The sequence below is a fragment of the Marmota monax genome, unplaced genomic scaffold (assembly GCF_021218885.2).
Source record: "Marmota monax isolate L192 unplaced genomic scaffold, Marmota_monax_Labrador192_F-V1.1 WCK01_AAM20220418_F8-fsc00022, whole genome shotgun sequence".
NCBI lineage: Eukaryota > Metazoa > Chordata > Mammalia > Rodentia > Sciuridae > Marmota > Marmota monax.
The window spans coordinates 18,817,836-18,834,492 of NW_026695215.1; the positions used below are offsets into that span (position 1 = coordinate 18,817,836).

General features: G+C 37.5%; 1 protein-coding gene across 2 annotated transcripts in view; it reads right to left on the reverse strand.

The window, feature by feature from the left end:
- Positions 1–16,657, reverse strand: part of Slc35g2 (solute carrier family 35 member G2) — a 42,343-nt gene continuing 25,686 nt past the window's right edge. Inside the window, exons 2-3 of one of the 2 annotated variants that reach the window (XM_058574910.1) lie at positions 2,973–3,053; positions 1–1,445 (exon numbers count right to left, since the gene is read on the reverse strand). In XM_058574910.1, the coding sequence (XP_058430893.1) occupies positions 189–1,427 (1,239 nt within the window). In that variant the 5' untranslated portion in view covers positions 1,428–1,445; positions 2,973–3,053 and the 3' untranslated portion in view covers positions 1–188. The remainder of the gene's footprint in view (positions 1,446–2,972; positions 3,054–16,657) is intronic. The other variant, XM_046431810.2, reaches the window with a different exon arrangement.

The following is a 16,657-nucleotide window of genomic DNA, read 5'->3' on the forward strand; positions in this document are numbered from 1 at the left end:
ATATTTTGCATATTTAATATCTATATTTGAATATATTACACTATAATAACTTTTCTGCATCTGATTATATTTATTATATATTATATAGCACTCTGAATTATATAACATAAAGACATTTATAGGTAAACATTAAATTGGCAGTGTACATATTAATAACTGAGCATTAACAAAATAACAATAACCAGGTATTATTTAATGGGAGAGTCTAGTATTTCCTGATAATCTTGCCTTTTTAAATTTCTCCAATAAAGTTTATAGCCAGCAAGGACAAATACACTAATCATAATGATCACCCCTCCAAAGACATCATAGACACTAGGAAATATGTGTAACACTAGAAGCTGTAGGACCATGGCTACCACAATCTCCAGATGCTGTACTGTGCTGACCAAAGCTGGATGGAATTTGTCCAAGGCATAATAAACTCCTAAAAATGCCACAGTAGAACAGATGCATATAGCAATGAGATAACTCCATGTTTCTCCATCTAATGGAATGATGGGTTCTTGAAGAACAAACATAGTAGACACTCCCCAGATTGTCCCAGTCCAACCAAAGGTAAACAGTGCAGTCCACATGCTGATCTTCTCCCTGATGGATCTGTATACTATCATAGAAAGAGCAGTGGTCAGTCCAGCCATCACAGTCATAGTGTACCCAAAAGCTTCTTTCCAGGCATTTAACAAAGAATTGTCTTCATCAACAATGTTGGGAATCATGACAAGACAAACACCTAAGATGCTGCAAACAACCGTTGCCATGTCAACATAAGCCATTTTCTCATCTACAAGTAAAAATGCCAAAATGGCACTGAATACTGTGGTTGTGGCTCGCCACATAGTGGTGCCATTGCTGGGAGGAACTATTGAAAATGATGTATAAGCACAGGTGATAGAAATAACATTGCATACACCATAAAAGAAGAGTCGTAATCTGTATCCACTGGGTCCAAAGGGAGGTTCCTGGTAGTAACACACAACTAACACAGATAAGACTTGCATGACAGAACGGATAAAAATCAGTTCTAAAGATGGAACTTTAGAACGATCAGAAACAAGCCTAGTGATAAGGGCTACACATCCATGAGCCAAGGCAGATCCAAACAACACTATCCACATTTTTCGGGATTGAAAAATATTTTTTTCTGCAAAGCTCTGGAATTGTCCGATCTCGTTGGTCATTGGGTCTTCTGTTGGTGGAGGCTGAGTATCCATGGTTCCAAAGAAAGTTCTTCCTTTTCTTTTCATTTCACTCAGCAAACCTTTCTTTGGATTTTCTTCCATAAAATTTCCATAGTCTTCATTGATTTCTTCATATCCATCTTCCCCAGGCTGGGGATAATGAGAAGTATATTTCACCATCACTGTGTTGGGATGTATTTTCACCCGTTTTTTAACTGGATACTTTTTGGATGGAGAAGTATCCATTTTTTCAGATAATCAATTCTATTAAAAATAAAAGAGACAAATGTCATATTCATTTCACTGAAAAAAGAATTTCTGTTATAATAATATGCACCACTTCAATGACAAAAAGAGATTATAACAGGAGTCTATAAAAAATATAGGACAAGATGATCTGGAAATATGCTTATCACATGTATGTGGAGCACAATGGAATCTTCTACCCTTTTTTTCCTCCCATCTTAGATTTGTCCCAATTTCTCATCCTGCTTATTCTTGTCTGATCCAGCTTTATTTCTCAGCTTTACATGACATAATATTTTTTCCATTCTTTCATTCCTACCCATTTCTCTACTCATCCAAAAACACAAGGAAATCAATACAACTTAAATCAAACTTTTCTTTTTCATTGTGACCATTTGTCTATGTTATAAATTATAAGTAGATGAGTCCAAAGTCCTTTGTGTAATCAATTTGGTATAATGCTGGAATCCACCTTATATTACCAGTTATAGTGATTTTACTCTATATTTGTCATACACTTTCAAATATAAAAATATACTGAAATTAAAAAATAAAATGAGTTTAGTAGCATATGAATTGTTGGTGAGAATAAAAAATGTACAACTTTTCTGAGAAGTAGTTGAGTAACATATATTGAGATCCTGTATTAAGCAATATCCCTGCAACATATATTGAGATCCTGTATTAAGCAATATCACCATGAAAAGGTGATTACAAGATGCATTTTACATTCTGAATAAAAAGAGAAGGGAAGGAAATAGAAAAGAACTGATTGTGATGATGTGTACCTATAATCCCAGCTACTTGGAGGCTGGAGTAGGAGGATTGCAAGTTCAAAGTCAGCCTGGAAACTTAGTGAGATCCTATCTCAAAAACAACAACAACAACAACAACAAAAAAAACTTTTAAAATGGGTGGGGCTGTAGATGCCCTGGGTTCAAACACAATTACCACCAAAAAAAAAAAAAAAAGTAAGAAAATTTATTTATATTTCCTTATATAACAAAATTATGGCTGAATATAAACAAAATAAACTAATAGTGGTTGGGGTGGTACAGGGAAGAAGAATAGAAGAAAACCTTTTTGTAGCATACTTTTACATATTTTTTATTTTTGAATCATGATATTGTTAAAAAAATTAAATTAAAAACTAATGTAGGGGCTGGGATTGTGGCTCAGCGGTAGAGGGCTCGCCTAGCACGGGCAGGACCCAGGTTCAATCCTCAGCACCAAATAAAATAAATAAATAAATAAAGGCATTGTGTTGTGTCCATCTACACCTAAAAAAAAATACTTAAAAAAAAACTAATGTAAAATTTCATCTATTACTTAAGGAAAAAAGAGCATACAAAAAGTGTGAGGAGATGTATGTAGGATCATTATAGCTAACAAAGATAACCCTTTATACAATGGATTATTATGCTATAGATCCATTAAAAATGACAATGTGGATCTTTACTGAAATGGAAAGATGTCTATGACATGTTGTTGAATAAGGAAAATATTAAGGGGCTGGGGATGTGGCTCAAGCGGTAGCGCGCTCACCTGGCAAGCGTGGCATGCGTGCCGCCCGGGTTCAATCCTCAGCACCACATACAAACAAAGATGTTGTGTCCGCTGAAAAAACTAAAAAATAAATATGAAAATCCTCTCTCTCTCTCTCTCTTTAAAAAAATTTTTAAAAAATTAAAAAAATAAATGTGTCAGCCAAAATAAACATCTTTAAAAAAAAAGAAAAAAGAAAAATATTAAGCTTCATTTGGTTAAATAAGGAGTAAAGAAATAATGCATATAAAAAACAAGCCACAGTGCCAGCATACAATAAACTCTCAATAAGTATCAGCAATAAATTTGTTTTCTTTCATCTATAATTATCTTATGAAACATTTGTATTTTTACACTGGGTGATTCTTTTTTTTAGACCAGTATTTGCTCATTCAGTTATCTTTCTTTCCTTCCTTTCTTCCTTTGAAAAATTTCCTAATTCCTTTCCAGTGACTCCTTTTTTTCCCACTAAAAAATAGAAAATGAAAGAGAAGAAAAAGAAATTTTTTTTGTCCTCATGACTCCCTGGTTCCTTGCCCAAACTCATCAGTTTCAGGATCTTAAGCCATGGCCCAGAAATCAAATCTAATTCTGTTCTTTGACACCATCTGGAGAGCCAACTGTCCTATTCTATTTACTTTTTTTTCTTTTAAAAGGGACTGACTTTGGCTGGAAAGTCATGGGAAAAAAACACCATCCATTCCCCCAAGTCCTTCAGTTTCTTAGCATGGACCTATCCCTTGCAGCCCTTCCAATATGCCCCTATCAGACTAATCTGACTATTCTTTATTTCCAACTTCTAGAACATTCCCCCTCAAATCATGGTTTCAGCTTTAATAACCTCAAATTGAATTAATAGCCTTGTTCTCCCGAGTAGATTTTCCTTTCCTATTTTCTCACTTATATTTGTGATGTCACCATTCTTTTAGACCCTCAAACTAGAAATTAAAGAATACTCTAAATTATCATTTCTGCCATTACACTCCCATTTGGTCATCAATATTACTGTTTTTGTCTTTGAAATATTCCTCAGATTTTGCCTTTTCCTCCAACTCCATTTTACTTTTATGAGTCTGGGTCAAGTTATTGTCCATTCCTATCTAAAATAACTGCAACCACATCCCATTACAGTTGGATATGAAAGAAACCACTGAAAAGCTTATGTGCTGGAGACATGTCCAACGTAGCAATCAATATTAATAGGTGAACTGATTAAATTATTATGGTTGTAACCTCATCAGTGGATTGATCCATTTGATGGATTATTAATTTGAATGGTCTAATAGGTGGTAACTGTAGGAAGGTGGAGCAATGCTGAAGGAAGCAGACCACTGGGTGTATGCCCTTGGGGATTATATCCTGTCCCTAGATCTTTGCTCTCTTTCTCCTTCCCAGCTGCTATGAGCTCAGCAGCTTTCTTCCACCATGCCCTTCCTCATTTCAGACCCAGAGCATGGGAAAAAAAAAAAAAAACACACACACACACACCATGAATCAAGCTGACCATGAAGTGCATCTCTGAAACTGTGGGCTGAAATAAACTTTTCCTCCTCCGAGTTGCTCTTATTAGGTATTTTAGTCGCAGTGATGAAAAGTGGACTAACACAGAAATTGATATTGAGAGTGGGATCATTGCTGTGGCTAACCTGACCATTTGGTTCAGAAGCCTTTGGAACTGATTTATGGAAGTAGTTCGGAAAAGTTCAGAGACACAGGCTGGAAAAACCTTAGAATCTTGTAAGCAAAGCTTAATGAGCAATTCTGGTGAGAGCTCAGAAGACCACAATATATATAGGAATGTGAACAGTAAAGACTGTGCTCATGAGGTAATAAAGGGAATGAGGACTCTATTGGGAATTGGACTAGAGGCCACATATGTTACTTTCTGGCAAATAACTCATCTATATTTTGCCCATGTCTTGAGACTTTGTATGTGAGGCCAAAATTAAAGGTGATGGATTTGTTAATCTGGTAGAGGAAATTTCAAGGCAGCACAACATTCAGGAACTGGCACTGATATTGTTGGATGTTTGTTATCAGGTTTACTATGAGAATAACTAGCAGAAAGCAGACAAGAAAGAGTTTTAAAACTTGCAGTTTGACCATAAAGGCATGTGAAAAACTGGATACAAGGAAGGTGTGGTTGTTGAAGAAAGTACCTCCACTAAAAAGAAGCCAAGTACCTTCCACAAAGAAAATAGAAAATATGCCTTGAGGGCTGGGGATGTGGCTCAAGCGGTAGCATGCTCACCTGGCATGCGTGCAGCCCGGGTTCGATCCTCAGGACCACATACAAAACAAAGATGTTGTGTCTGCTGAAAACTAAAAAATAAATATTAAAATTCTCTCTCTCTCTCTCTCTCTCTCTCTCTCTCTCTCTCTCTCTCTCTCTCTCTTTAAAATAAAATAAAATAGAATCAGACTTTTTAAAAAAAAAAACAAAAAAAAAAAAAAAAAGAAAATATGCCTTGAGGGAATCTCAGCAATCGCAAGATCACACCCACAGCAGGCTCAAGGGTAAAATCTCTTTCTTTGATAAAAGACCGTGGATGGGGTCACCTGCTCACACAGTGGTGCCTAGAACGTTGTCTCCCCAGGATTAATTTTACTGCATTCAGCTGCCCAGGCACTCAGACACCACTGCATCCATGGTCCAAAAAGACCTGGCCACTGCTTTATCTGGTAGTATATCTTGTTGGTTCTGCAGGAATGCAGGATGCTAGAGGTTTAGATTCACAAAAGAAGACCTGGGAGGCCAAGCAAAATGTGACAAGGTCTAAATCTCTGTGAGCAGCCCACAAGAGGGCAATGCATGAAACTGTGAGAATTAAGCTGAAACTGTAGTGAAGACCCCCAAGGATTAAGAGATGCCAGTAATGTGGAACATCTGCAAAGAAAAGCTGTTGGCTGCAGAGACAGCCAGCCTAAGAGGAAGGCCATCTTGGCTGCATCTGGGCCTTACCAACAAGGCCATAAAGGTGGGACAGCCCAAGCCCTTTGGAGTTCACATCTCATCACCATGTACACAGGATGCCAAACAGGGAATTACAGAACCTAATGTTTACTTGGCTGAGTTTTGGTCTTGCGCTGGTTCCATCCCTTCTTTTTAAGCACTTATTCCTTCCTTTTGGAATGGGAATTCTTATTCTTTGCCACTATATATTGGATGCATGTAACTGGCTTTTGATTTTTTTAGGGTCTCACAGCCAAGAGTTTGCTTTGAGTCTTTTTTTTTTTTTAAAGAGAGAGTGAGAGGAGAGAGAGAGAGAATTTTTCAATATTTATTTTATTTTTTTTTTTAGTTTTCGGCAGACACAACATCTTTGTTTGTATGTGGGGCTGAGGACCGAACCCGGGCCACATGCATGCCAGGCGAGCGCGTTACCGCTTGAGCCACATCCCCAGCCCCTGCTTTGAGTCTTGAAGGAGACTTTGGACTTAGAATTTGGAGGCAATGCTGGAACTGGTAACACTATGAGGACTCTTGGAGATGGACTGAATGCATTTTGTACTGTGAGATAAACATGAGATTTTAGGGGTCTGGGGCAAAATATTATGGGTTGGATATGAAGTGTTCCCTCAAAAGCTCATGTGTCAGAAATATGATATCCAATGTAACAATGTTCAGAGATGAAATGATTAGATTATGAGAGCTTTAGCCTCATAGTGGATTAATCCATTTGATGAATTAATAATTTAAATGGACTACTGGGTAGTAACTATAGGCAGGTGGGATGAGGCTGAAGGAAGTAGATCACTGGGAGTGTATCTTTGGGGATTATTTCTTATCCTGGGTCAAGTTGCTCCTTCTGTTTCCTGGCTGTCATGAATTGGGCAGCTCTCCTCTACCACACACTTCCACCATAATGTTCTTGCCTCATCTTTGGCCCAGAGCAATGGAGTGGCCAATCGTAGGTTGAATCTCAAAAACCATGAGCCCAAAATAAACCTTTCCTTCTCTAAGTTGTTCTCATTAAGTATTTTGGTCACAGTAATGAAAAAATAACTAAAAGACATCCTAACTACTTTGAATCCCAATCTTTCTCTAAAACCCATCTATATTTTTCCACTGTCACATTACTCTGTTTTTAAAAGATTCAAACGAAACAAAAACTTTCCTCAAGGCTTTCCCATTCAAGAACCTAGAGTTCATTATAGACCTACTCTCTACCTTATCAAATTTCAACTCCTCTGCCTCTATCTCAATACTCTGCCTAATATAGCACCTATCAATAATTAGTTCCTTAACACACTTTGCTCTGAGCAATTAGTCCAGCAATTAATCCAGCAATCCCTGACCTCATTCCATATGTGCACATATCATTTCCTAAGCCTTTATTCTCACTGACTCCCTTTTGCTCAAACTTTTTAAACACTGCTCATCTTTTAAGGTCCAATACAAATTCTGTCTTTAGAAACAAGCTTTTCCTGACTTCTCCAGCCATTTGTTTCCTCCTCTTCCTCCTCTTCCTTTTCTTCCTCCTCCTGCTTTTTTTTTTTAATTTTTTAGGTATAGTTGAACACAATGCCTTTATTTTATTTATTTATTTATTTATTTGTGGTGCTGAGGATCAAACCCAGGGCCTCACACGTGCTAGGTGAGTGCTCTACCACTGAGCTCCAACCCCAGCCCCCTCCTCCTCCTTCTTCATGTTTAAACATCTGCAGTTGTTCATCCCATCTAATTTTCATAATCTAATAATTTTGTTATCGAGTTGATTCAACTTAGTGTAATTTTGTTTCCAGTTACTATAACCAAATATGCTACGTCACATTTCCCTTCCTTGATGGACAAAAATGATCTTCATCCTATCTTAGTCAGATTCCATAACTTTCCATTCACTGTTCATTGTTGAAGTTTTATTTTATATCCATTCAAGGCTTTCCCTTTCCAACTGCAAGTCAGATCTATAGGTCCAGGAACATGAAGAAGGAGGAGCTGTGGTTGCTATTTCATTCTTCCTAGTTCCTCCCTTTGAAGGCCACAGAAAGGAGACAGATTTCTCTCAAAAGCTTCTGTCTCATTCTTCTAGGCTCTATCTCCCCTAGTGTACTGGCACAGGGAGGAAGGAAAAGGAAAGAGACACATGTCTCATAAGTTGGCTGCTGTCATATAATGAATTTTTGATCTGTAAACGTGGCTAGACTGAACTACAGTCCCCAGTTACTTAAGCAGACACAAATCTAGGGCTGAAGTTGCTCAGAAGTAAAGCCCTTGCCTAGCGCTTACAAAAAAACAAAACGACACTAATCTAAATAATACTGTGAAGGGATTTTGCAGATGTGATACAAGTCCCCTATCAGTTAACTTTATGAAAAATAGACTAAAGTGAGAATAGGCCTGACTTAATTAGGTCAGTCCTTTAAAAGGGAGCTAGTCCTTTCTTAAATTCAGAGATTTCAAAATATTTGAGTTCTAACCTGCTCATGATATATCTTTTCTTACTGCTTGTGGACAACAGACTTCAGCCATGCTTATGGGTTTTCAACTTGCTTCCTGCCTTATGGAGAATTGAACCCAGGGCCTCCAGCATGCCCAGCATCAACTAGCTCTTAATCTCCCCTCCCTGCCCACCTGCCTGCCACAGACTTCAGACCTACTTATCCAGGCCCACAAGAGCATATGCCAATTCATTATATTGAATCTCCTGCTGGTTCTGCACCTCAGATTGAGCCCTGACCTAGATACTTATTGGAATTCTCCCTCAGCTCATGTCTTTATTGAGATATCCTCTAGGTTGCAAGTATGCAAATGCAGTTTATCTCATGTAAATTCTCTAGGCTCTCCTCAATGCACACATCCCCCTTATGGGAAAACCGTATCCTGAGGCTTATAATCCACAGATTTTTGTTGTTTGGCCTCCTTGCCTGCTCAGAAGCTCTCCTGGGAAGAAACTAACAGTACTTTCTTGGCCCCAGGAAACTCACCTCTCCTTGCCACTCTAAACAGAGTTGATAAGGATCACTTATCACAGGACTCCTCTCCTACATTCTCTGTGCTCAGGAAAGCAAAGGACAATTAAAATGTGCTGTCTAGGCAGATTTCCAAGCGGGGAATGGGAAGGCACACCCAACAGTTACAAATAATGATCTGGTGACCTTTCCCTACACGGAAAAAGCATATTCTTCTTAGAACAAAGCCCCATGACTGTTAATATGATCCCTGTGACCAGATGTACCTTCTGAAGATAATCAGTAATCTCGTATCTAGTATCTCCCATATTATATGTTTGGGTTTAAAAAATAGATAGATAGATAGATAGATAGATAGATAGATATTTTTAGTTGTCAATGGACCTTTGTATTTACTTGTTTGTTTATTTATTTATATGTGGTGCTGAGAATCACACCCAGTATCTCACACATGCTAGGCAAGTGCTCTATCACTGAGCCACAATCCCAGCCCATGTTTGGTTTTTTTTTTTTTTTTTTAATGTTTGACATATTTAGATAGAGAGGAGGGGAGGGTCTATGTCCCCTCTCATTGAAAGTAGACAGGCTTTCATGACTATTTCAGGCAACACAGTATGGTAAAAGTGGCACACTGAGTCTTGGTCCCAGAACTGTGCCTTCCTGGCTGGAATACTCCTACATGTAGCCCTGAGCTGCCAGATAAGCAGTCTGACTGCTGTGAGGAAGCTCAAACTCACCCATGTAGAGAAACCACATGAAGAGGTTTTGAGGCAAAGAAAGAAATGCCCGGTCAGCCCCACTTGCTACAGCCCCCTGCTATTCCAGCCACCTACCTGAATGCAAGGTCAGCCCCACTTGCTACAGCCCCCTGCTATTCCAGCCACCTACCTGAATGCAAGGTCAGCCCCACTTGCTACAGCCCCCTGCTATTCCAGCCACCTACCTGAATGCAAGTATATGAGACGCTCAGAGTCAGAATCACTCACCCACACCCTTTCCAAATCCCTGATCAGCAGAAATCATGACAGATAATAAAGTACCTGCAATAGAAAACTGAAACATTCACTTCCCTCACAGAGTTTTGTTTTATGTTTTTCTTTACTGGGATTTGAACCTAGGGCCTCGGGGCCTCACACATGCTAGACTAGTGCTCTACCAATTGAGCTATATTGCCAGCCCTCTCCCCAATATATTAAAGAATGGGAAGGAAGGTGGATATTCTCCAGTGATAGTTAAAATTGGAAGATCTCTTAGGAAGTATCATCTGGCCCAAACTGATTGGCTTTGGAAAGTGGAATATTTTGTCCTTCTGTTGTGGGATTCTAGATGTGATTTCTGAGGCAAGAGGAAAGTCATATTCAACATCCTCTTAGGCATTCCTTAGTTTCTTTGTTAGTCTAGTAGCACATATTAAACTGTCATTTGTATTGCATAATTTTTGTTCATTTCTCTCAGTAAATTAGTCTACAACAGATTCCAGCATTTCTCAATGATGCTAATATTATATTGTATCCCATTGATGCAAGTCATCTAAACTAAAGAGATAGATATGAATCTTCATCAGTCTCTCAAATATTCATCTAATTCCAGAATTTCATGACTAAGTTCTTGAAGAGAACCTGGAATCCTGATTGGCTCTTATATTTTGCACATCTTTGAGTCTTTCAACTCAATTAATAAAACCAATTGAGGTACATATGCTCAGCACCATGGTAGGTGCTAGAAATATGAAAATAAATAAAAGAGATAGTCTCTGTCCTCATAGATCTTATAGACTAGGGGAGATGAGATGTAAATTTAAATTTAGTATTTTAAGAAGTAAATAAAAAAAGCCAGGGAAGTACAGGAAGCTGTTGGAGCATAGAAAAGAACTGTTTTCTAGGTAGAAAAGGCACCTGAATTAGAACCTTCAGCATATGTTACAAGCAGTCAGGTAAAAAGAAGGAGCCAGAAAGGTAAACTACTTGAGAGTGAGAAATGTTGGCTTTTAGTTCTGACTCTGCTCCCAACAAGAGTATAAATAATAATTATATCTATTTTAAGAGAGTTTGGGATGATAACTTGTAGGATCTTTTGACTCAACTCTTCATAATTTGTCTGTCTCTTTTTTTTTTTTTTTTTTTTTTTTTTTTTTTGCAGTGCTAGGGATTGAACCCAGGGCTCACACATGCTAGGCAAGTGCTCTACCAATTGGGATATACAGATCAACTCAGCCATGTAGAGATAACATGAAATAGAACCAAAGGAGCAGCATGCCTAGGTACAAATGTATCAACCTGAAATGCTAGAAACTAATGGATTAAAAGGGTAAATTGTTTGGCATCCACTTGAACAATGGGCATAATTCAGTATGGAAAGCCTAAAACCAATAATTTTGCCCACTATCTTGGTTTGAATCCTTAGGACAATCCTCTTGTAATGCCGGCAGTAGATGGGAACGAATAAGTGTGGGGGGTATATATGGAGGGGGGAAAGAGGGAAGTAGGGAGGTAGAGAAAGAGTTGAGGAGGGTTTTCAAGATAGTGGAATAGAGAAGGTCACTTTCCTGACTGCTCCATGGCATGAAACCTAGAAAGCAGATAGGCAGCTTCTCAGCAAGGTGGGTGAACAAAAAAGGGGAGAGGGGGCATTCTTTACTGGAATTTAATATTTAATATTCAAAGCAGGGGACTCAGGAGACTAGATATAATAAAATAAGAAATAAATTCCCAGAGCCACAGCTGCTGCCACAGTTGGAGGCACCAGCCAGAGTGGTCTATCTGTGAGCAAAGCGGAGGGATAAGCCCTGAGGTGTGTCTGGGTATGGAGAGTTTAGCAATCAAAGACACTCCCCACTAAACTGAAAGAAACTGCCCAACTAAACTTTTCCTTGTGCCAGAAAGAAGCCAAATATATCTTGACTGCATGTGGAGGACAGAGGAAGAAACCATTTTGCAGCTGAAGCTGATTTCTGGCAAATCTGAGTTTGGTTCAAAATACAGGCCTGGGAAACCCACACTGCACAACATGGAATGTGCCTAAGGAGAAAATCAAATGTGGATAGAGACTTACACAGGGGATAACAGGTCAAGGAAATGCACCTGGCTCTCCCCCTCCAAACCATCTGCTTACAGGACTGGCTGAGAAAGACTCACCTGGCTGGGATTTCAAAAGAGTAGGGGTGAGAGATATTGATTTTGGAGACTAAATCAAAGACCAGGAAACATGGGTCCACAGATGATGTAGTGACTAAGAATTGGCTCCTCCACCACATGGAAGCCAGGGGAGATCTTTGGGGTACAGTCCTCCACCGTCAACTGGCAATAGCTGGGCCCTAGAGGTGTGCTGATTTAAAATCTCCAGACCAAATGGCACAGTGAAGAACATGGAGCCTACCAAAGCCTAAACCCTGACTCTAGGAATTCTGCCTATGGGATTACCTCTGTCACTCCAGCAACCTAACCCTGAAGTGAACAAGCATCACACTCCAGACGACCCACCTAAAACTGCTGAGAAGGGAAGCTGAGAATATTTTGAACTCCAACAGAAACAACTCCGTAACTTTTCATCAAGATCTTTTTTTTTTTCCTTTTCTATGTTCAATTGTGATCTTAATGGTTCATGGACATTCATACATTCATATTTGGTACTGTTTCTCATTTCTAGAATTTTTAATTATTTTTTTCATTTGTTCTAATTAGTTATACATGAGAGTAGAATGCATTTGAGGGGAGGGTACCAGGGATTGAACTCAGTGGCACTATACCACTGAGCCACTTCCCCAGCCCTACTTTGCATTTTATTTAGAGATATGGTCTCACTGAATTGCTTACCTCCTTGCTTTTGCTGAGGCTGGCTTTGAACTCACAATCCATGCCTGACCAGACTGAATTTTTGATGTAAATTATTTTTCATTGATCAGTTTTTTGAGGACTAGGAAATTCAATTATTATATTTCAGTTTTTTTATTCTTTTATTTTTAATTTTTTAAATGTGTGTGTCTATATATATATATATACACATATATATGTATATATGTGTGTGTGTATATATATATATATATATATATATATATATATATATATATATTCTCTCACTTCTCTGTTTCCCTTCTTTCTCTCTTGTCTTCTGCTAACAGCCCAATCTCTATGATTCTTACATTCACTCTTCCTTTAATTTTTTACTTCTATCTTTACTCCTCTCCCTGATAATCATCACATCCTATAGCACTTCTGTTCTTTCCCTGTCCACCATTTGAAATTGTGAACACTTTTTGAAAATTTATTGTGTTTATGGTAAAATAAAAATAATTTTCCAATAATAACATTGAATGTAAATTACTTAATCTCATCAATCAAAGATATAGACTGGCAGATTGGATTAAAAAGCAGAACCCAACAATACGCTATCTCTAAGAGGCTCACTTCATAGGCAAAGACATCAACAGACTGAAGGTAAAAGGATGGGGAAAATATATCATTCATATGAATCTCCTAAACAAGCAGAGGTTTCTGTATTCATATCAGATAAAGTGGACTTTAAGCCAAAGTTAATCAGAAGGGACAAAGAGGGCATTTCATACTGCTTAAGTGAATTATACATCAGGAAGACATAACAATTGTAAATATTTATACCCCAAACAATGAAGCATCTACATATATTAAAACAAACCCTTCTTAATTTCAAGAATCAAATAGACCACAACATAATAATACTGGGTGACTTTAACACCCCTCTCTCACCACTGGACAGATTCTCCAAACAAAAACTAAATAGAGAAGCTATAGAACTTTAAAAAATACCATTAATAATTTATACTTCACAGACATATATAAAACATTTCATCCATCAATGACTGAATACCCTTTCTTCTCAGTAGTACATGGATCCTTCTATAAAATAGACCATATCTTAGGCCACAAAGCAGCTCTTAGTAAATACAATAAATAGAGATAATACTTTGCATTCTATCAGATCATAATGGAATGAAATTAGAAATCAACAATAAAATAAAAGATACAAGCTACCCCAACACCTGGAGACTAAATAATATGCTATTGAATGACCAATGGATAGCAGAATAAATCAGGAATGAGATTAAAAAAATACTTAGAGGTGAATAAGAATAGCAACACAACATGTCAAAATATCTGGGACACTAAAAGGCAGTGCTGAGGAAAGTTCATTGCATTGAGCTCATTCATTAAAAGAATAGAAGTGAACAGTTAATCCAGGTGCGGAGGCGCATGCCTATAAAGCAGCTCAGGGGGCTGAGACACGAGGATCGGAAGTTCAAAGCCAGCCTCAGCTAAGCTAGGGATATGGCTCATGGTTGAGTGCCCCTGAGTTCAATCTCCGGTATCAAAAAAAAAGAAAGTCAACAATTAAATAACCTAACATGACATCTAAATCCTTAGAAAAAGAACAAAGCAACAACAAAAGCAGTAGAAGACAGGAAATAATTAAAATCAGAGCTGAAATTTAAACAAAAAATCCAAAAACTGAAGAAACAAAGAATTGGTTCTTTGAAAAAATAAATAAAATCAATAAACCCTTACCCAAGCTATTAAACAGAAATAGAAAACTCAAATTTCTAAAATTCATGATGAAAAGGGAAATATCACAATGGACACTACTGAACAAACTATTTTGAAAATTTATACTTCCATAAAATGAAGACATCAAAAAAATTTCTAGAGACATATGACCTATCTAAATTGTATCATGAGGGCGCTGGGGATGTGGCTCAAGTGGTAGCGCGCTCACCTGGCATGCGTGCGGCTCGGGTTCGATCCTCAGCATCACATGCAAACAAAGATGTTGTGTCCACCGAGAACTGAAAAATAAATATTAAAAAAGTCTCTCTCTCTCTCTCTCTCTCTCTCTCTCTCTCTCTCTCTCTCTCTCCCACCAATAAAGAAAAGCCCAGGACCAGACATATTCTCAGCCAAGTTCTACCAGACTTTCAAAGAAGAACTAACACCAATCCTCCTCAAATTATTCCATGCAATAAAAAAGGAGGGAACCCTTCCAAACTCTTTCTATGAAGCTAGTATCACCCTGATACCAAAACCAAAGACACATCAAGGAAATAAAACTTCAGACCAAATCCCTGATGAACATAGATGCAAAAATTCTTAATAAAGTCCTGACAAATTGCATACAAAAACATATTAAAAAGATAATGCACCAGGATCAAGTGGAGTTCATCCCAGGGATGCAAATTGGTTTTAACATATGGAAATCAATAATTCATCATAATTCATCACATCAATAGACTTAAAAACAAGAATCACATGATTATCTCAATAGATGCAGAAAAGGCATTTGACAAAATACAGTATCCATTCAAGTTCAATGAAAAACTAGAAATAGTATAAACATACCTCAACATTGTAAAAGCTATATATGCTAAACCCACGGCTAACATCATTCTAAATGCAGAAAAAATGAAAGCATTCCCTCTAAAAACTGTAACAGGACAACGATGTCCTCTTTCACCACTTCTATTCAACATCATCCTGGAAACTCTACAGAGGAATTAGAAGAAAGAAATTAAGTGGATACAAGTAGGAAAAGAAGAACTCAAACTATTACTGTTTGCTGATGTCATGATTCTATATTTAGAAGATCCAAAAACTCCACCAGAAAACTTATAGAACTCATAAATGAATTCAGCAAAGTAGCAGGATATAAAATCAACACCCATAAAGCAAATGCATTCCTATGTATCCAGTGATGAATTCACTGAAAGAGAAATTAGGAAAATTACCCCCATTCACAATGGCCTCAAAAAAAAAAAAAAAAAAAAAAACCTTTGGGAATCAATCTAACAAAAGAGGTAAAAGAACTCTAGAATAAAAACTACAGAACACTAAATAAAGAAATTGAAGAAGACCTTAAAAGATGGAAAGATCTCCCATGTTCTTGATAGGCAGAATCAATACTGTCAAAATGGCTATACTACCAAAAGTGCTATACAGATTTAATGCAATTCCTATTAAGGTTCCAATGGCATTCTTCATGGAAATAGAAAAGGCAGTCAACAAATTAATTTGGAAAAATAAGAGGCCCAGAATAGCCAAAGCAATCCTCAGTTGGAAAAGTGAAGCAGAAGGCATCACAATACCGGACCTTAAGTTATACTACAGAGCTATATAACAAAAACAGCATGGTATTGGCACCAAAATAGACATGAAGACCAATGGCACAGAATAGGAGACACAAGGATAAACCCACATAAATACAGTTATTTCATACTAGACAAAGGCGCCAAAAACATACGTTGGAGAAAAGATAGTCTCTTCATCAAATGGTGCTGGGAAAACTGAAAATCCATATGTAGCAAAATGAAATTAAACCCCTATCTCTCAACCTACACAAAACTCAAAGTGGACTAAGGACCTAGGCATTAGACCAGAAATCCTGTGCCTACTGGAAGAAAAAGTAAACCCAAATCTCTATCATGTCAGCTCAGGATCTAAATTCCTCAACAAGACTCCTAAAGCACAAGAAGTAAAATCAAGAATCAATAAATGGGATGAAATCAAACTAAAAAGCTTCTTCATAGCAAAGGAAACAATCAAGAACACGAAAAGAGAGTCTACATAATAGGAGAAAATCTTTGCCACATACACCTTAGATAGAGCATTAATCTCCAGATTATATAAGGAATTCAAAAAACACAAAAAACACCAATAACCCAGTCAATAAATGGGTAAATGAAATGAACAGACACTTCACAGAAGAAGTCTGATTGGTCAAGAAATACATGAAAAAATGTTCAACATCTC